Source organism: Brienomyrus brachyistius, chromosome 5, assembly GCF_023856365.1.
Source record: "Brienomyrus brachyistius isolate T26 chromosome 5, BBRACH_0.4, whole genome shotgun sequence".
NCBI lineage: Eukaryota > Metazoa > Chordata > Actinopteri > Osteoglossiformes > Mormyridae > Brienomyrus > Brienomyrus brachyistius.
The window spans coordinates 38,444,422-38,465,234 of NC_064537.1; the positions used below are offsets into that span (position 1 = coordinate 38,444,422).

Genomic DNA, 20,813 nt, shown 5'->3' on the forward strand with positions numbered 1-20,813 from the left:
AAGACGTGGCTTCTCACGCTGCTCGCAAACCCACAGAGTGAACAAGAGTGACGTTATAATGATGCTCATTGTTGGGCTCGGGCGGTGGTACAGTGCACTATGGGGCAGCTTAAAGGCCATTGGCGATGCCTGGACAAGACCGGTGGGGTGCTGCTCTATAGTCCTCAGAAAGTGTGTTGCGTTGTGCATGCATGTAGCGTGCTGCATAATGTGGCACAACATCGTGGCTTGCCTGTACCTGAAGAGCTGAGGAATGATGAACCTGACCTCGACCTACCAAATGTTCTGGCAAATGGTGCAGCGTTACAACTTCGTTTGAATGTAATAGAAAGAATGTAAAAACAGGTAATCCAACACAGAATTTCTTTTTTCACAAATTTTTTTAACGTGTGGTTAATGTCACACAGCACAGCATGTGTATTTTTCAGTTCATTTGCAACATTTGTTATAGCATTTACTGTTGCATTTTGTGCCTGCAGCACAGCTTCCGTGAGCACATGGCCGGATGGTCACTCCTCGGTTTCTGAGACATGGGTGTGTGTGTAGGTAATGCCCGATGATGTGCTCGGCACACCAGCGCCTTCACCGCCAGAAGTATCATGCACAGCATGGGGGTTACTCCTTATACTATTGTCTGAAACAGAATAAACATGAGTACTGCTGCATGTGCTGCCTTTTTCTTCAACTTAACCATGCAAATAAATGAAACAAGTACAGTACGATAGATAAATTCTCTATCTATCTATCTATCTATCTATCTATCTATCTATCTATCTATCTATCTATCTATCTATCTATCTATCTATCTATCTATCTATCTATCTATCTATCATCACGCTGATGTCAGAGTCCCCCTCACCCGCTGGCAAGACTCCCATTAAAACTGTTTCCCCAATAATAGCAGCAATGCGCTGCTCAAAAGGTGTGAGCCCCGGAATTGCGCTTCCCCCTCCAGTGGTGTTGAAACTCTTACGGTGAGCCGCTATACACTTTTTTACGTCGACTTTAATATCCGACCATTTCTTCTTAATTTCGGGCACTGTGCGGCTTTCCGAACTTACATTTTTAAGTGCCTCTGCAACACTGTGCCACTCCATCAGTTTTCTTTTGTTGTTGATGCCACTACTTAATCCACCAAACAGAATTATTTCTCTTGCATCAATTTCAGTAACCTACCTACTTTCAAGACCTACTCTTCGCATTCGCTGAAATTTTTTCTTATTCCGCATGCCTTGGCCATTGTTTTTTAAGAAAACATTGATCAAAGCTGGTACTTATATTGATTTGCATATTCAAATATACATAATTATGGGTGGGTTGTTTTAGTGTGAATTCTACGCACGTCGTTATACATGAAGCCCCAGTATTTCCTTGGGAAACTGGTCGTTGATGCTAAAGTCCGTTCCTTTTAAATCCCGGCAGCGGCTATTAACCAGTTGTTTTTGTTTCGAACGAGGATATTTCGTGGTGTAAGGCGACAACATATACCACTTTACCACCTTACTAAGTATTTGTATCACTACATAATGGATGTGATTGAAAGTATTTCACGGAGATCAAATAATACAGAATAACATTATACAGTAAGAATAACACGTTAACTCAACCCAGAAGGTTCCTTGTAGGCTATGAAGATCAAACCAGGAACTTTCGCGGTGTAAGGCGACAGCATAAACCACTGTACCACCATGCCATTTTATTAGGCACTTGTAACATTTACATAACATACGCATTTAGTCCGTCTGCAATTCTTTGCCAAGCCAAATCCCTGACTTTATTATGGCCACAGTATTGCCTTTTTACTGTATTTTTCATACAGCTCCGTCAGCAGCGTTTGTTCTGCGGTAGAAAAAAACACCGTTCTCATTTTAGTGAGACTCGTTTAGTTTCATCATAGTGAGACTACGCAAGTCTGTCTTGTATGAGCCTTAACTGCGCTAGTGGAACAACATGAGGTTAAGTTTAGAGATGGCACTAGTTTGAGTCAGACTTTTTCAGGAAAGTCTGCCTTTCTTTACCTACTTTCAAGGAATACCCCCCAGGAAAGACTAGGACCATAAGCATACACAGAAATAATAAAACACAGCAGAAGTGGCGAGAACCTAAAATAAGGAAATACTAAATAATAAACACTGTGAAACAAAAACCCAATAAACATAGGATAACAGGTCAGGCTGGCAATAAACAGAGGGTACAGCCTCCAAGCTGCACATTCAACACGTTGAACTATGTGGCAGCCTGGTAATCAGTGAGACACACAAGTGCTGAGGTCTACAAGAGGGAGGGCAAAAACAGAGTGACCAGCGGCACATGCTGGCCAAAAACAGGTCACATAGGACAGGTTTGGAAGGGTGCTGACCTCGACACTCCTCAACTCCTCATATTAAGTTACCACCACTGGGGGATATTCCACGAAGCAGGATTAAGGGAAAATCTGACTTATTTCGACAAGTCTGGCTCATTTAAGTGGGAGTTCCATTCCATCAACGTGTCTTAAATGAATCCCCGTTGAGCTACCATGGTAACTTACGCTAGTGAACAAGTCTGCTCTGGACCAGTTTAACTGTCTCGTTTAGTTAAGCATTGTCTCAAAGAACGTCTGACGTGCGGGAACTGATTTCCAAAAGATCGTTCCATCGGACAAAATTCCGCGCTCTCATTACTCATGTCATTTAATAAATACAACAAAGTCTATAAAAATCACATATTGGCATTCCAATTCATTCCAATATAATTAAAAGCATACCCATATTACAAAGGTCAAAAATGAAATGCAATGAATGAAACTGAAAAAAAAAATGTTAAAATAATATGAACAGGAAAATATTTCTATACGGGAGAGCAGTGATTGTCTATAATTTGGCTGTTCACTAATCGTTGTTTACATAGAGACAGGACAATGTGGGGAGGTCCCATTACAAACACTATTAACTCACATGGTGAGTTACACATTACAAAGAAACACAGGTGTTGGTCAATTCCTGTAAATGACAATGCTATTAAGTTTTTCTGCTGAGACATTCTTTGCGGTGTAATCATTTTTGCATCACCTTATTTGAATAAAATGTATCATTTTTATTATCCTAAAGAAGTAAAGGTGATAATACCCTTATGTTGATACAATCAAAGTTTAATTAACTGTTTTGTAAAAATACAGCTAATCGTCCTCATAATCACTTAGAAATTAAAAGATTTAATTTCAAAGGGTGTGCACTCATTTATGCTGAGCACTGTATATGTGGATAACATTATCATTGTCACACCCACACAGGCGGGACCTACACAGTGTGGGAGGTTAGGGCTAATAACTGGAGGGATAAAGGCAACCCGATCACAGCTGGCCAACGCGAAGTATTGCACCGATGTACTCGAGCCTTACAATCACTCTCTAGTCTATCGTCTTACCCTTGCTCCTGACCTAATCTGTTTGCCCAGTGTATGTTCCTTACCTGTTTCTCCTTCCCTCTCCAGACCCGTTCCCGTACCTGACCTGCCCTTCCTGCCGAGCCCGGCACGTCTCGTCCCCACCTCCCCGTGTGGTCGTGTCCCGTGCCTACGTGTAAAACTGACCTTCCGGCTTTCAACCATTCCGCCTGTCCCTCGACCTTGCTTTCTGCCTGTCCCTTTCGGTGCTGTAGTTGGGCGAGTAATAATAAACCTTTTGTGGGGTTGCAATCCAGGATCCGATCCTCTCTGTTCCGTTTTCCGTGACAATCATACAGTTGTTTCAAATTTGATTTACAAAGTTTGGGCCAAACATTTGACTGTTATGGGCCACTTTTTTAGGGAATCCTGTCACGTCCCTCCGTCCAGCCCTCTCGTGGACCACGGCCACCTCGTTAACCCCGTGTGGAATCCTTCCGTTTGCCAGCTGTTCTACGTTTCCTGTCGTTGGTCTTGTGTATTTCAGTCCGAGTTTAAGTCTGTTTCCCCAGGCCGGTCATTGATGTATGTCCAGTGTGGTTCCCCGTTTGCCCCAAATAAACTCCTTTTGTTATGGAAAACCTGACCTTGATTCCCTGCTCCCTGCCTGCTCACCTAATACGGTTCATAACATCTACAGTGTGTATTCCATTTACATGCATATTTATATTGTGATTGGATGGTTGTGTTACTTGTAGTTCTCATGGCTCTTTGCAATTCAGTGATACAAATGAACCCATTTTCAGTAAAAAGAGCAAAGGGAAAGTTGGGGGCTGATGGACGTAGAAGACAACGCAATTAAATGCATTCATCCAAAATGGATAAAAATTAAACTTGACAAGAAAAATAAAATACTTATTCCTTTCAATTTGTCCATTCATACAACAAAAAATATGTATAATCACAGAATAACACAAACTAATACATTAATGTAAGTTTAGTCTGTTTGGAAAGAAACACACTACAGCTAGCAGTAATATCAAAACTTACTAATTATGTTCAAGTAGTCTGTTCACTATAATAAAGGGCATATAAGGGCATGCAACTGATAGCACATCACTACCGATGAAGCCCGAGAAATGTTAATATTTTAACCAAATTAAATGAGTTATGCTGTCAGATATTCCAAGTTATTGATCTGGACATAATCAGTTGATCGGTTACAGGAAGTCACTAACAATAAGAAGACTGTGCTAGTGGTGAATGCAATGAGGAGTGTAAGCACATACCAGTGACTGTCAATCTCACTACCAAAGTGTTCCAGAAAGAATAATAATAACCACACGATAAAAATAAGTAACAAGCAACACAGCCAAGACAATCTGAAACAGAAATGATGTCCGGAGATCATAGTCACCAGGGTTCATTCCTCTTGCAGTGTATATGTGGCAAAAATGCCCCTAACTTCCTCCAATGGCTTGAACCCTGCTCCTCGGGCAATGTCGTCAACTTTCTCTGAAAATCCAGCGACCTGCTCCTTAGAAAGATCTAGCAGGTAGCTGAAACATGGGATACTCACAGTCAGGTGTACATGACATATTCAATTATGATACAATATTGTTTGCACATCCCTAAAAATAGACTGGGAGTATTGTGTGCAATTCAATAATTTCCAGTTCAATTTAAGATACTCACTCTGCAAGTTCCACAGCAAGGACAGCCTTAGGTGCAGCAATTAGTCTCAGTGATGGGCCCAGCTGGTGAACCATGCTATGATGAGAAGAGTACACATTTACAAATGTAAAATATAAGCAAATTATGGCTATACGTATTAAACAACAGCACATGCATGTTTATAAAATCAATCAAAGGAACAGAGAAATAGACAAAGTTACTTATGAAGTGACAAAGTAGATAAAGAATCAGAGCAGAAAAATGCACACAAATGCAATTACCTGGCAGAACAGTATATGCTGTCAAACAAACAACTGTACTTTTGTTTGTCAGGAAGTTTAGACAATGAATCCACAGGAAGGAAAGTCACATTTACTCCACAGAGGGTCAGGAGCTCTGCAATAGAAGAGGGCAATTAGGTACACCTTAAAAACCATGGTGAAATGTGAGCTGAGAAGAGGCAATGACGATGCACAAGGATGTACTGACAAGTCCCACCCGTCTCATTTTTAGAGCTCTGATTGTGAAGGACAGACTCACTCTTTATAAGAATAAACTGTATGCTTTGAGGGCGGATCTGGTCAAACTGCTATCAGATTTTCTGCATTTTGTTTACCATTGTGATTTAATTTCACATTTGCTATTATTAAAATTTAAAGATGGAAAATTTGCAGAGGTGCTATCAGGAGCTCTTTAGGCAGCATGGTTCAACCTTGTTAAAGTTGCCTTCAGTGTTTATGGCACCTGTGTTTATTATGCAGGACCTGCAACAGTGTCATAGTTCTAGAGTGCAGACACCTGAGGGTGCCCCAGGTAAGGTTAGAGTGAGGGTGGGAAGGTGTGTCACTTCCTTCGGGGAACGATGAAGTTGGTAACAGTCACCTGTTCTGGACAGTATTCAGGTGCTACAATTTTGTTTGAGCCTTCATCCTTGGGCTTATCTGGTTTATTGGTTCTTGACTTTGGATCTGGCCAGAGAGTACAAGTAGGTTCCCGTTGCCGAGAAGGACAGACTCAAGACTGCATTTTGTATGCCATTTGGGCTATTTGAGTAGAACCAGATGCCCTTTAGCCTGTACAATGCCCCTAGCACCTTCCAGAGATTAATGCAACGGATGTTTGGTAATCAGCAATGCCAGTCCCAGCTCCTTCATCTGGATGATATTGTGTTTTTTTCATCCACTGTAGAACAACATATGTAGAGATTGGATGCGGTGCTGGGTTGGCTGCAGCATGAAGGCTTAAAGGTGAAGGTCCCCAAATGTGCATTTTTCCAACAGGAGGTGCGTTACCTGAGTTTTGTGATCTCCGACAAGGGTGTCTCCACTGATCCAGGCAAGATTATGGTGGTAGCTAATTGGCTGCATCCTACTGGGGTTCATTTCTGGGGTTCGCCAGTTCATATAGATGGTTTGTAAAGGGTTTTACCAAGTTAGCCACCACTCTGCACAGGTTGGTGAATGAGCGGTGAGGGAAGAAGTTAAGGAAGGTAGCGTTGGGCTCTATTGGGGCTTGGACGAAGGAGTTCCAAAGGAGCTTTGAGGAGCTCAAGTGCAGGCTTACAATGGCACCAGTGCTTGCCTATACTCACTTCTCCTTAACTTTTATTTTGAAAGTGGACACAAGTCATGGTGGCCTTAGGGCAGTGATCTCTCTGGGGAGGGAGGCAACTTGCGACCAATTACTTTTGCAAGCTGAAGCCTGAAGGCTCTGGAGTGCAATATGGTGAGCTACAGCTAGAATAAGTTGGCATTTCTGGCACTTAAGTGGGCTATCACAGAGAAATTCAGGAAGTATCTGTTGGGCCATAAGTGTGTTGTCTATACTGACAACAACCCACTTAGTCATCTGTCATGTGCCTAGTTTGGAGCTACTGAACAATGCTGGGTGGCTCAGCTCTCTTCCTTTGATTTTGAGATCAAGTATTGGTCGGGGAGAAGCATTGGGTATGCAGCTGCTCCCAACACATACTGGGTCAATGGGTGGTAGAAGCTATGGTTCCTGCAAGTTCGCTCCCTGATGTATTACAAGTCTCACTGAGGCAGCTCAAGTGGCCACTGCAGATTTCCCTTAGTGTCTACCTGATTTGTGTACTCTTCAGCAGACTGAGCCAGATGTCCAGGGAATTTCTGCTTTTTAGAAGCAGAAGCAACATCCTAATCACGAGGAATGGGCATACCTCTCAATGGCACTACTCCGACAATGGAAGAAAACAATTGCCTCATGGTCTGCGACTGATATGTTGTTTAATTTCCTTTTAGCGTTCTGTTCCTGTTTCGCCTTTGCATTTTCTCTCTGCCCCTTTCCTATTTTGCCTTTCTTGTCTTTTTGCCTTGTTTGTTTTTTTCTGTTACATTCACACTGCTATGCTGAAGTGACTCAAATCGGATTTTTTGCCTTAATGTGACACAGATGTGATGTTTTCAGGGCTGTGTGGGCATGCAAATCTGACCTTTTCAAATCAGATTTGTGTCACTTTCATATGTGGTACTAAATCGGATACGTATTCGATTCGCGGCCATGCGACCTGAATGTAAACGCCCAGATCGGAATTCATGTGGCTTTTTGCTTATACGCATGCGCAGACATCTTCAGCCTGCACCGGCAGGCTCGTACCCACACATCTCTTGGTGCAGCAGTTCCGAAAACAACTCCGAAAACCGAAAAAGCTAGCTGTCTGACTTTTTTTCTCCTTTTCGACCTGCTCATGTACAGCTGATTCACTGTTTGTCATCCTCCAGAGCAAAGTGCGATACATTCATGAACTACTAACGGCTCCATTTTTAATGCCATGAGTCGTCCCACAGATATGACGTTTTTTGTTGTTGCAAAAATCGGAGGACCGATGCGTTCACATTGCAGTCATATACAGTACAGGTCACTTGTAGTTATGACTGATCGGAATTGATCGATGTGGCTGGCAGTGTGAACGTAGCCTTAGAAATGTGCTTATAACTTGGGTTAAAAAAGGGCTCCTCCGAAAGCCACTGTGTAATTCAAACCATGGTCACAAATGATATACTATTATACTCTTAATTAATCATGAACCAACCCAAACCTAATTAAATAAACATTAAGTCTTATTTGAAACCAAAGTGATTTGTGATTGAACACTAATTTTAAATTTAGTTAACCATTATTTTATAGAGTACATAATCATCATCTACATAATACATACTAGTAATTATGATTCTAATGAACCAATAAGTAGGTTTGCTCAGGTAAATGACATGGGAATTTACCACTACTTATCTATTATTTCTGTGAACTGTAGTTGTAAGTACAATAATTATCTAATTTAAATCAAGTACTCTAAATAAGTTGAAAATCATAATTACCAGCCCTTATGCACCAATTTCATGATATTGTAATTATTTACAATCACTACTGTTATAATCTCTATATAGTATGTCTCCTATTCAAGTTATTATTGTTATCATTAACATCAACAACAGAATGTAAAGGACTCCAGACCAGCACTAAATTGTGCTTAGTGTTGTTTGTGCAAATTTTTATCTGCTGATAAAGCAGATGGTGGTTTCTGTGCAGAATCTCATATGGCCTCACCATTAGGCGACTTCTGAGCGTCTTCAGACAAAGACGATGTGGGAACTTCTAGGCTGTCCTGAGCATTTGCTTCCTGCATCTCTTCATGAGAAGATGACAGACCCCTGCTGGAAAGCGAACGTAACAGCTCCTGGACATTGTGATAAGAGATATCCTGGGCTGTCTGTAGAGAAAAATAGTGATGGCACAGATAATATTGAGAGTTTTCTTGCCAAATAGAAGCCCAGCGACACAAAGCTAGGAATCGGAGCTTGCTTCATTTATGCAATATCATGTGACTGATAACATCCAATTCGTCCAGAGGTGTCAGAGGTTTCGAATCCTGTCGGCTCTTTATAACTTTTATAAAAGCAAAATTAAACCTTTGGACATCCGCCTGTAGAAACTGCTAAATAGTTTGTATTACATACTGTACAACACCTCATTCCATTCATGATGGAAAGTGACTCTGAAAGTAACAACTGGAGAATCTTGGATGTTTTGGAACATTTTGAGCTGATGTGTCCCAATAATGTGAATGGAAAAAATATTACTATTATTAGTATTATAATTATTATTTCCATTGCTGGTTCATTGGGCCGATTCTTGCCTGCCACGTGGGACGCTGGACATGCTGTAAATCGCTTTGAATAAAAGCACCTGCCAAATTAATACAGGCGCTCCTCTCCTTACGAATCAGTTACGTTCCTTATGGCCTTTCGTAACTTGAAATGTGCGTAAGTCGTTATTCAAGATTATTTTCAGGTTATACGCAAGTACAAAGAACTAGGATGCTGGGAGTACGCACGGTACGCTGCTGGGAGTGCGACCAGAAGTCGCACTAGGAGCATAGAAAAAAAAATTTGATGTTGCGGACAGAAAACTGGAGCCCAATGAACACAATTTGGACTTACAGTCCTTTCCTTTCTATGTTTGAAAGTTCATAAGTTGAACGCTCGAAAGTTGAGGAGCATCTGTACATGTAAGTTATTCAATTCATAGAATTATTCATTATTGTATTGGCCATGGGGGTATTTCATGAAAGTAGCTAAAGAAATGAAGACTGTCCCAAAAAAGTCAGACTCAAACTAGCGCCATCTCTAAACTTCAAGGCCTCAGGTCTCACTTAGTGCACACACCCGAGATATTTAAGAAGCCCAAACGAATGGATAAACGATACATCGATCAAATGAATCAGAATGAGTGTAAAATGAGAGCGGTGTATTTTTTCACCGCAGAACAAATGCTGCTGATGGAGCTGTATGAAGAATACAAAGATATGATCCCTAAAAAAGGCAATACTGTGGCCATAAATACAGGCAGGGAGTTGGCTTGGCAATGAATTGCAGACAGACTAAATGTGTAAATTACGTAAAAGTTACAAGTGTCTAATATAGTGGCTGTTACCTTACGCCGCGAAAGTTCCTGGTTTGATTCCCATAGCCAACTGGTTACCTTCTAGTTTAAGTGCATTCTTACTGTGTAATAATGTTATTCCTTATTATTTGATCTCCGTAAAATACTTTCAATCGCATCTGTGTGAAAAGTTCTGCACAAATACCCGTATCTTGTCTTTCCTTTTTACTAATACTTTCAAAGTAGATTGTGACTAAACAAAATATAAAAATATATCTTCTTATTCATATTATTTTAATGTTTTTTTCAGTTTCAGTCATTGCATTTCATGTTTGACCTCACATTACACCTGTACCATTGCAATGCACACACTCGCACTACCCACCATGCTCATCACTGTGTTTACTACTCATACACACGGTGGGAGCATGCACACATACACACACACACACACACACACACACACACACACACACACACACACACACACACACACACACACTACGTACAACAAAAAAAAAATAACCAATATACATGACATAACACAAAGCACATTTACAACGACACAAGTGAACTATTTACAACTGGCATCAGTCCAACATACCGCACTGCCTGCTGGTACCTCTGCACTACACTATTACGCTGCTGTACAATATCCTGGATGCATTTTATTTTCTGTACAAAAGGGAAAGGGAGAAGCACTGACCTTGGTATGCTGCCCGTTCTGTGTCTTCATAAGAGTCTTGTTGTCCGTTTCAATGCCGAAAGAGAGATAGGGGCTGGAAACAATATCTCCCCAGTACCCACGAACTGCCACTCTGTCTCCCCTCTGATAGAAAAAAAAAACAGACAACCAAACACACCATGACTGGCATCACTGCACCTTTTAACAATGACCATATATAGGTTTTATTCATCTTACTCCAAACTATTATTAATATCTCTGTATCCATTTCATTGCAAGAAACTATCATTATATAAATATAACACAAGACTTTAATTAATGGTAAGTTAGTCTGTAGAGTCCTGCAGTTAAATATTTATTACACTCAATTATTACTGATGGATTTGTAGTCAAAAAGACCTACATAATTTACAAGAATGCACCACTCATGAAACTGGTTTTCACACAAAAATACCTACCAGTTTATCTACCTGAATAATCATTTAAGTATATAAGTTAAAACTGAATACTAACTCGACTGAGTATGCGGGTGGAAAGCAGACTGTGATTGGTGGATTGATAAAGACCCTCCCTCATCTCAAAAGCCACCCCTCGCTCCCTCCACCTGATATACTGCTGCTTGTTAATAACTGTACACTGAAGGAGGAAAAAAACACAGAAATTATTGGTGATCATACAAACACACTGGATGCACAGAAACACAGCTGGCCTAATGGCAATCAGTATTTTCAGTACTATGTTTGTAGAAATGATCAGCAATTTTAGGCCGCAGTTTTAGGCCGGCATGGTGTTAGCTGGGGGTTTGTATCTGCATCTGTGTCTAACCCATGAGTTCCATGGGTTTCCCCTGGTTACTCCGTTTTCCTCATGCTGTCCAAAGACATGCAGTAAGACTAAGTTTGAAATTTCCCATTTTTTGTCATATTTAGGGGACAGTGATATTCTTATGCCACAGTTGCAGGGGTAGGGACAAGCACATGGGGAGACAAAAGGACAAATGATAGTGCAATAAAAGAAGAGACAATGCAAAACAAGACAAGTGCAGTATATGAATAAGTGAACAATAAATTAGGTGTATCTCTGGCAATGTTACCTGGCATGGGCTCCAGGCCACACCCCCGCCAACCCTCACCATGATCCCTACTCGGATAAGCTGTTTCAAGATGAATGGATGGATTTAAAACTGGACTTTACAATGGAGGTGCTGAGAAACACTCACATGCCTCTGATGCAGCTTCATCATAAGATCCCAGTCGAAGCATCCCAGTCTGGAATCGTAGCGTGTGCCCAGGTGCTGCCTAACCCGGCTGTCCCAGACCTTTGATATGGAAGGTGCTGGTGAGGGTGGACGTATCCACTGTTTGAATATCCTGTCCAGATCATCACGGTCCTTAAACTGAAATGAAGTCAGAGTGCAAATGCAAATTTTAGGTTTTCATTCCCAGTAGTAAGACAGACAGCCTTGTAAGACAGGCAGGGCTGTTCCCATTGTGCTAGGAGGATTTTATTTTTTATTTTCTTCCAAGAATAAGTAGTGCAATGAAAGAATAAAGCAAAACCTTAGCTTTATTTATTGTGAGGAAATAAGAAAGCAAACATATTGAGTCATGCAACTTCAAAGTGTCCGAAGTATCCAAACACATGACTCACCCTAAGATGAGTAGTGTCCAGGCAGGAGTTGTTAAGGCCTGTGAGTGTGTTTGTAACACCCAAGGAAAGCTGCCTGGCCATGTGTCTAAGCACCTGCTCGGTCTGACTGCGGACCTCACTGTTCCCAAAGATCTCCAGGAATACCTCGGTTTTCTCTGAAAGACAATGAAATTAATGCATCAAATACAAATAATTATGAATCGCATTCTGGCCTTATGTATAGTGCCATAAGCTGACCCTGTAACCCCATGCTGCGTGGATGAGTGAGGGCCAGATAGAGCAGCAACAGCTGCCTAGCTACCACTTCCAGGCAGTTTTCTACCACCCACACCTGCAAAGGCAAAGAGAAAGAAGATTATACTTCAACATCTTGCCTTTTAAACTGCAACCTCTGAACTAAAACATACTAAGTACATTTACCCAGAAAGACAAAAATAATAAAAAATTATAGCAATAATACAACCTTCGGCTGTAATACAGAAGAAAACTATTGTCACACTAGAGGGGGAGGCACAGGCGAGGGAAGCAAGTGAAGGAGCCGAAGAATCGGGGAATGAAGGATTTATTGGGAGAGAACAGTACGGAACATGATGCAGTACAACGGATAGACGTCAATGACAGAACTGGGGAAGGACTAACAGGGAAGCACTTAAATAAACTGAATTAAACAAGAGTAGGAACAACTCATAACCAAGAGGATTCCACACGAGGTTAACGAGGGGACATGGTCAGTCATTTAGTCTTTAAAATTAGTTTGCATATTAGTCAGTACAGACGCTCCTCTACTTATGAAGGAGATATGTTCCGACCGGCTCTTCGTAACTTGAAATGTTCATAAGTCATTATTCAGCATCATTTTAAGGATATACGCAACTACAAAGAACTAGGATGCTAAGAGTACGCACGCTATGCTGCTGCACGGCGGGAGTAGCGGCCAGAAGTCGTACTAGGCAGAACTGGCGCACAAGGAAAAAAAAAATTGATGTTGCGGACAGGAAATGGGAGCCCAATGAACACAATCTAAACTTCGTTCATATGTCTGAAAGTTCATAAGTTGAAAGTTAGTAAGTAGAGGAGCGTCTGTACATTTATTGCTCTTTTGAAAAGACAGTAATTATATTACAATAAGGTTTATTGATTCCATTTGTTTAATAAGGAATGCTAGAAAATTATTTGTTCTAAGAAAAATGCTGACTAAGCCCATTTAAAGTAGCCTTCACTTGTGTATACATTTTCTCAGAGAGATTGCTGCTCAGCCAGCCCTTTGACCAATGACAGAGCTGCAGGCGCCCAGGCACCCACATGTAGGGTATCGGTGTAGCTCAGGTGGGCGATGGTTTTGAGGATATGTCTTGGGTCTCCACTGCCGACAAGCAACACATTCACCCGACCCTTCTGTCTAACTGCTCCTGGAAAAGAGAACACAATCATTTTTAGACAAAAAAACACAAACACGTATTATCCATCTTATGCAGGATTTGGTTATGGAGAGAATGGATACTATTCCAAGAAGCACCTTGCACAAGGCACAGGCCAACAATACAGGTATGTTCACATTATTTGACATTTTTAAATGTTCATTTATATTTATAAAAGTCAGCTCATTATAATCTAATTTTCCATTAAAAAATCAGGTACATGATCAAGAATTGACCATTGTTAAGGACTGATAAGAGCATGTCCTTGCTAGCAAATAGGAAGAAATAGTATTAGCAGAGGGGTCACAATTTCTGATAGCAATCAGCAAATGTTGTGACCTCAAACACTTCTAGGAAAAAAACAGTGACCCAACAGTAAGCAGACATCATAAATAAAAATTATAATCCTGGAAAGATTTTATAACTGGGTTATACAGGTCAGCTCGGGCTAAAGGGTGACTATTTCACACAGCTGTCATCAGTTTTTGTGACTCGAGTATTGGCTTCTAAAAAGTAGAAACACAGCATTCAGTTTTAGGAAAAAGATGTGTTAGTTGGGTCTTAAAACAGACTGTTTACACCAGGGGTCACCAACATGGTGCCCGTGGGCACAAGGATGCCCCCAAGGACCACATGACTCAACTGCAGACCTGTTCTAAAAATAGCACAACTCACCAGTGAGCAGCATCTAAAATTTTATTTTATCCTGTTGCTATTCTTCTTCAATTTCTTCTTCTCACATTTGCATTTATATAGATTTGAAAATGACAATATCTTTAAAAAAGCATTTAAAACGTGTATTATACATGATTTAAGAAGAGTGTATCAAACTGGTAGCCCTTCGTATGGCTCTTTACCCGTGAAGTAGCTCTCAGTTTCGAAAAGGTTGATGACCCCTGGTTTACACATTTCAGACAATTGTCGTCACATTATATCTAGCATTCCTAATTGTCAGGAAATGTACCTAGTGGTAACAGCCGTGTAATTATCATAAAGTATGATAATGGAACTGAAAAGCAGATCTATCATGTTGTTATAAAACAATTATTTCTCTGAAATATGACTGTACATACATTACAAAAACATAAGACAGATTACTGAAAATAAATAAATCAATAAGAAGCGAACAAACGGGGAAGTTTGATGCAACATCGGCTGCATGTTTTGGAGCACAGCACACTTTTAACACAATGCGGCGCATTTTTTTAATGCTGATTTTAAAAGAACAATGTAGATCTATCCTGCCTAAACCAAGACAAAATTAAGAAATTCAAAAAAGATCATGGAATGAGAAATTACGCTACGTAGAATGCGTATAGAGCTCGTACACATGGACCTTCCGTTCAGTCACACAATCCATCCATCCATCAAAGGTCTTAGAATGAGTGTTGCCAACTCTCACGCATCTGGCATAGCAGGATCATAGCAGGCTCAAACGCTTACTGCAAGAAATCTTACGGCGAATCTCTAATAATCCATTTTAAACCTAAAATTAGCAACATTAAAAACATTGGGGCAGTCAGCAAACCCTACAAACTGTTTACAAGGTAATGAAACGTATATTCACGTAAATACGTGTGGAGACTTGTCTCGAAAATCTCGTGCTAGCCAGCTGACAAAGGTAGGCAACTGTGCAGAATTCGGTATTACACGGACAGAACTGTTACTACTTACCAAGGCTGACAAGATCTAAGGCTGGACTGAAACCCCACCAGGTCACACAGCCAGCCCCATCCATCGTCCTGTAAGCACACATCCTCAAAACTCTGTACTTACTTATTAACCTTAACGAGCAAAACTGGATACCACACAACCTCCTATTTTTAGTTAATTGCACCGAGCAGACCAAAAGAATATCACATGTAAAAAGACCTAGAAGCACTTTCAAAGGTCTGTAAGAAGGTTGCTTGGTTTCGCAGATCTAGTTCACTATCCTACGTCTATAAGCTCATACTAGTTCATCCGTTTTAACACGAAGCTTTATTAAAACAGCAAAAAAATGTTAGCGTAGTCAGCGCTATGCTTTCACCGCGAGAAACCGAAGAACAAACACAAAGTTTCATATTGCCTAGCAACAGTCACCGGAAGACAGCGAAATCCTCGCAAATACTTCGAACATGATCGCTTTGCCGCTAATGAACAGTAAAGTGAAATTTCACCATTATATAATACTTAGCCAATGTTGTAAGCATATTTTAAGGATTATTTAATTATGCAATAAGCAGAAGCTGTCTATGGGAAGCACGACGTAGGGGAACACGAGACGGGATGCAAGTGTTGTGCTCTAAACTGCCCCTTGCCACGGATTGCCTCCCCATGACGTAATCGCCACTGTGAATAGTGAAAATTTGTTGACTTCTGATTACTTTGGGTGTTTGGTTCAATTTGCATGAACAAGCGATGTCGAAAAGAATCGCACCACTGTCGTGTTTGAATGAAAAAGTAATAACTGTCTCATTTGCAATGTTTAGGGATCAGCGTGTGGCTCTGTGGGCTAAGCCTGTGTGCCTGTAATCAGAAAGTCGCAGGTTCAAACCCCGCCTCAGACTGTGGCTCCTTGAGCAAGGCCCTTAACTCCCAGCTCCCTGGGCGCTGCTACGGGTGGCAGCCCTTTGCAGACAACTTCCTCTATGAAAAAAGAGCAAGTTGTGGGAGGTGTAAAGACAATTTCCCTACGGGGACAATAAAAGTATCGATTATATTGTATTATATTGTAAAATTCCACCCACAGTTGCAAAGACAGTGGGGGCTAGTTTGTCATTTCAAGGGACATGGAATTTTTAAGAATATTTGGCTGTATATGACTCACATATCAATATCAGTTTATATACAGCAGGCCATGATCACATTATAAGTTTGATGACATAAGAAAAGTGCATACCAGATGCTCATTTTTAAAAATATATTTTGAATTATACACACACTACACACACAGGTTCTGAGGATGTGAAACATTTAGACCATTTTATTTACCAAGAGAACTGCAATTCATTATTGTGAATGAATTCCATTCTGTCGTCGTATAATATAATACAGCATTTCACTTCATACTCAGCACTGTCACGCCTGGAAATGATCTGACATCGATCCACAGGCCAAAAGAAATCAAACGTCATCAAAATGTCACCACTAACTCTAAACTCCGTGTGTACATTACAGCTAATAAGGCGTATTGCAAGTCGTCTGGCAAGAAGCCCCCCTCCCCAACTCTGGCTGGGGAAATCCTACATGCACCAAACTTGCACCAGTTACTGATATTTGTCCTTTATTTATGCTGTAGAAATTATTTTGGGCTGGACCATAAGGCCAAGATTTTAGCTACGGGGGGCATTTTATAGCAGGCCACACTGCCACAGAATGCCCCCCCCCCCATCTAACTCTGCTTGGGAAAATTCTACATGCACCAAACTTGAACCACTGATATTTGTGCTTTATTTCTGCTGAAGAAATTATTTTGGCCTGGGTTGTAAAGAAAGAATCATAGGTGTGGGGGGGGGGGGGGGGGTGCAGTTTCAACTTTGCGACTGTAAGATATCTAAAAGAGAAAAAAATACAGAATTTCATAAACTTTATCAATAACTCTGTTTTTAATCAATAAGAATAAAATTAACAGTAATGACAAATAAATACGACATTCATAATAAATAAAATTATGTGGAGCAATTATTAAATAAAAAAATTGAATCATTTAATTAAACGAAATTAACACAACATTATGTGCAATAATTAGTAAATTATTAACATTTTTTTACATGATCTTCGTGAGTGGGGAGGCATGAGATTCGCCATGGGGTGGTGCATGCATTGCACCCTACTGCCTAGTGGCTGGCTAATATTCATGTGCATGCTAGGCACAAGTAGTCCGTCACTACTGAAGGATGCTGAACGCAGCTTACGTGGGACCACCGTTCACAGCTGTCACAGAAAATCTGGAAAAAAACAAACAAACAAATAAATTCTTTAAGTGTTTTTCTGACAAGTTCTGAAATCTATGCCTACTCTTACTAGAGCAGAATTGATGTTTATACCAAAAAACACGAACACTGCATTGCAGAGTGTATTCTGATTTATCAAAACAGTTTTTATATGCATTCACTCTTTCTCTCTCTCTCTCTCTCTCTCTCTCTCACACACACACACAATCATACATATTTCTGCGTGTTTTAATTGCATTATTACACAAAGGAAAGTGGAAAGTGATGGTAGGAAGAGAGAAGGGTGAGAAGACATGCAACACACGTCCCTCGAATTTATAATTTAAAGTTACCCATAGTGTCTCTCCATCCTCACTAACACACACTGCTGAGATTGTCTGCAAACAGAAAAAGAGGTTAAATATTAAAGCTAGAAGTATTTTACCATTGTATACTAACAAATGTTTATTAAATATTTCTACATTTCATCTTAAAATGCTACATTTTATTATGTTAGTTCTTTTTAATTCATGTCTGATTTAAACAGAAAGGGATTATCTACAGTATGACCATCAAAAAAGAATTCATACCATATTCTTGGAGGAGGGTGGTGGCTATATCCAGCCTCATTTTGTTTATCTCTTTCTCTGAGGTGTCAAAAAAAAGTGTCAAGAAATAAGATTTTTTTTTAATGCAAACTGAAGAAAAGTTGGATTTGTATAATTTAGAAGCACTGAATAATTAAAAGAAATTAAAAGATTTATGTTTGCAACTGAGTTGTCATTCAACATTTTTAAAATGAATTTGCAGTTTAAAACAGCTTAAATTCTATACGAACCTTTAACACCAGGACACCACAGGATCCTGCGTCTTTCTGGAGCGAATTAGGCAGGGTGCTGCATGACCCCAGGTATGGAACATTTTGTCCACTGGCACCTTCTACATCTAAACCATCAATGGGTAGGATTGGGCAACCAAATAAATGGCTGTGATAGTAGGAGGCAGTTACCATTGTTACTTGGGACCCAGTGTCAAGGAGGCAATTACAGCGGACTCCAGACACTATTACACGAGCAGTGCATTTCTGTCCTACCAGACCCTTATGTAGCTTAGCTTGGTGCCTCACTTCGAGAGGGTATATGGAGGCTTTTCTTTGTTGCTTTGCTCTGGGACATCCTAGCTGACCTCCCATTCCCGTGAGTCTCGCCGCAGGAACAGAGCTCAGTTTAAACCTGTCGCTCTACCCTAATAAATTGTTTGGGGCGCCCTCTGTTGGCGCCTGCGTACCACTACACCTCCGTCTATACCCTGTTTTTTTCCACAGGGGTTACAAGAACATGGACATTCTTTCCTGCCCAAGCATCCTGCAGATCTGTGAACAGTATTAGATAATGTTGACGTTACAATTCACTGTGTAATGTTACTTTTAAGTTTAAAATTGAATTTCAACACATTTTTATCATATAATCGTTTTACTTTCTATCTGTTTGTGAGAGTTGGTATTTTTTTGGTTTGATTTATTTGAACAAATATTGCCTGGAAATGTAGGCAACCTCAGATTGTCATGCCCGGCTCGTCCGCTCCTCCTGTGTGCCACGCCCCCTAATTACCCACGTGTGATTTCCTGATCCTGCCCAGTCGTGTCTTGTTTCCTGCTGCCTTGTTCCGTGTATTTAAGTCCTGGTCTCCCCAGTTTGCTTTGTCTGTCATTGATGTTAGTTGGCGTTCCATGTCTCCTGCTCCCCGTTCCCCGATTAAACCCCCGTTTTCCCGTATCCCGCTTGTCTGCTTGCTCCTTCCGCACGATCGCCGCTCTCTGCTCGCGATCGTTGCCCTCGACCCGTGACAGAATGACACACCCAACAAAGAAAAGGAGACGCAGGGGAAGGCGAATCCCGGAAGCGCCGCCTCTTTATCTGGGCGCCTGCTCGCTCTCCAGCCCCGGGCTCCCTCAGGAGGAAGAGGAGCTCGTCCTAGGTCCCGACCTGGGACTGTACGGTCTGGGTCCCTGCTCCGTGGCCAGGCTCTGGGCTCCAAGTGAGGATGAAGAGGACGAGTCCTTCGTCTTCCCAGACCTGGAGCCCCTCCCCACGGAACTGCTGCCGCCCCTCGAGCGGTGTGATTACCGGCCCGAGCGGCTGGCTAACCGAGGTGTCAGAGCGATGAGGGACGTTATTCCCCGGGTACCCCGCGCTCTGATAAGGGCTACTTCTGCCCTACCCGCGCCGGACGTATCAGTTCCACCTCCCGCGGCAGCCACCCCGGAGGCGTATCCCTCGCCTCTCCCAGGGAAGACGGCAGCCCTCGCCAATCAATTATTCGCCCTCCAGGGGCTGTTCTGGAGGGCGTTAGCGGAGGTGGCACCTCCAGTGAGCGACGAGGTAGAAGCGCTCACTGTCCGTCTGAGAAGGGGCTTCGACACGTTTACTCCCGCCTCCGAGCGGGAGGACCTCGACCGGCTGGCAGGGGACCTCAAACAGCTTCTCCAGCTACAGAGGGCCTCTGTTTCCCCGTCGGAGCAGCCGACTCTGACGGCGGAACCCGAGCCGGAGCAGCCGTCCCTACCGGCGGACCCCGCTCCCGTGCAGCCGCCATTGCCGGCGGACCCCGCTCCCGTGCAGCCGCCATTGCCGGCGGACCCCGCTCCCGTGCAGCCGCCATTGCCGGCGGACCCCGCTCCCGTGCAGCCGCCATTGCCGCCTTCGCCGCCGCCTGCGCAGCCGCCGCCTGCGCAGCCGCCTTCGCTGCCTGCTGCAGCTCCCGGGCAGGCGCCCCCACTGCAGCAACCTGCAGCTCCCGGGCAGGCGCCCCCACTGCAGCAACCTGCAGCTCCCGGGCAGGCGCCCCCACTGCAGCAACCTGCAGCTCCCGGGCAGGCGCCCCCACTGCAGCCAGCTCCTGTTCCTGACCGCGCTCCTGTTCCTGACCGCGCTCCTGTTCCTGACCGCGCTCCTGTTCCTGACCGCGCTCCTGTCCCTGCAGAGGCGCCCCCACTGCAGCCACCTGCTGCAGCTCCCGGGCAGGCGCCCCCACTGCAGCCACCTGCAGCTCCTGTCAGCGCTCCTGTTCCTGTCAGCGCTCCTGTTCCTGTCAGCGCTCCTGTTCCTGTCAGCGCTCCTGTTCCTGCAGAGGCGCCCCCTCTGCAGCCGCCTGCTGCAGCTCCCGGGCAGGCGCCCCCTCTGCAGCCGCCTGCTGCAGCTCCCGGGC

At 42.6% G+C, this 20,813-nt stretch overlaps 1 protein-coding gene across 2 annotated transcripts; it reads right to left on the reverse strand.

The window, feature by feature from the left end:
- Window positions 1-2,654: 2,654 nt before the first annotated feature.
- LOC125742447 (dynein axonemal assembly factor 3-like) lies at window positions 2,655-16,006 on the reverse strand. Of its 2 annotated transcripts, XM_049014454.1 has the most exons (11): window positions 15,367-16,006; window positions 13,577-13,683; window positions 12,512-12,605; window positions 12,275-12,429; window positions 11,844-12,020; window positions 11,138-11,260; window positions 10,646-10,768; window positions 8,605-8,767; window positions 5,319-5,433; window positions 5,059-5,133; window positions 2,655-4,922 (listed from the first exon to the last, which is right to left on the reverse strand). In XM_049014454.1, the coding sequence occupies exons 1-11, from the start codon at window positions 15,446-15,448 to the stop codon at window positions 4,787-4,789; spliced, it is 1,350 nt and encodes a 449-aa protein (XP_048870411.1). In that variant the 5' UTR covers window positions 15,449-16,006; the 3' UTR covers window positions 2,655-4,786. The 2 variants fall into 2 exon arrangements, with proteins under 2 accessions (XP_048870411.1, XP_048870412.1); XM_049014455.1 differs by lacking the exon at window positions 11,138-11,260.
- Between the last annotated feature and the right edge of the window lie 4,807 nt (window positions 16,007-20,813).

What these genes read in the sequence shown, in the direction of transcription:
- LOC125742447 (XM_049014454.1), bottom strand. Translation starts at nt 15,448, where the DNA reads ATGTGTGCTTACAGGACGATGGATGGGGCTGGCTGTGTGACCTGGTGG. An exon ending in ACGCAGCATGGGGTTACAGG is followed by an intron (nt 12,430 to 12,511) that starts GTCAGCTTATGG and finishes ATTGTCTTTCAG; the next exon opens with AGAAAACCGAGGTATTCCTG. An exon ending in CTTGCTGTGGAACTTGCAGA is followed by an intron (nt 4,923 to 5,058) that starts GTGAGTATCTTA and finishes CCCATGTTTCAG; the next exon opens with CTACCTGCTAGATCTTTCTA.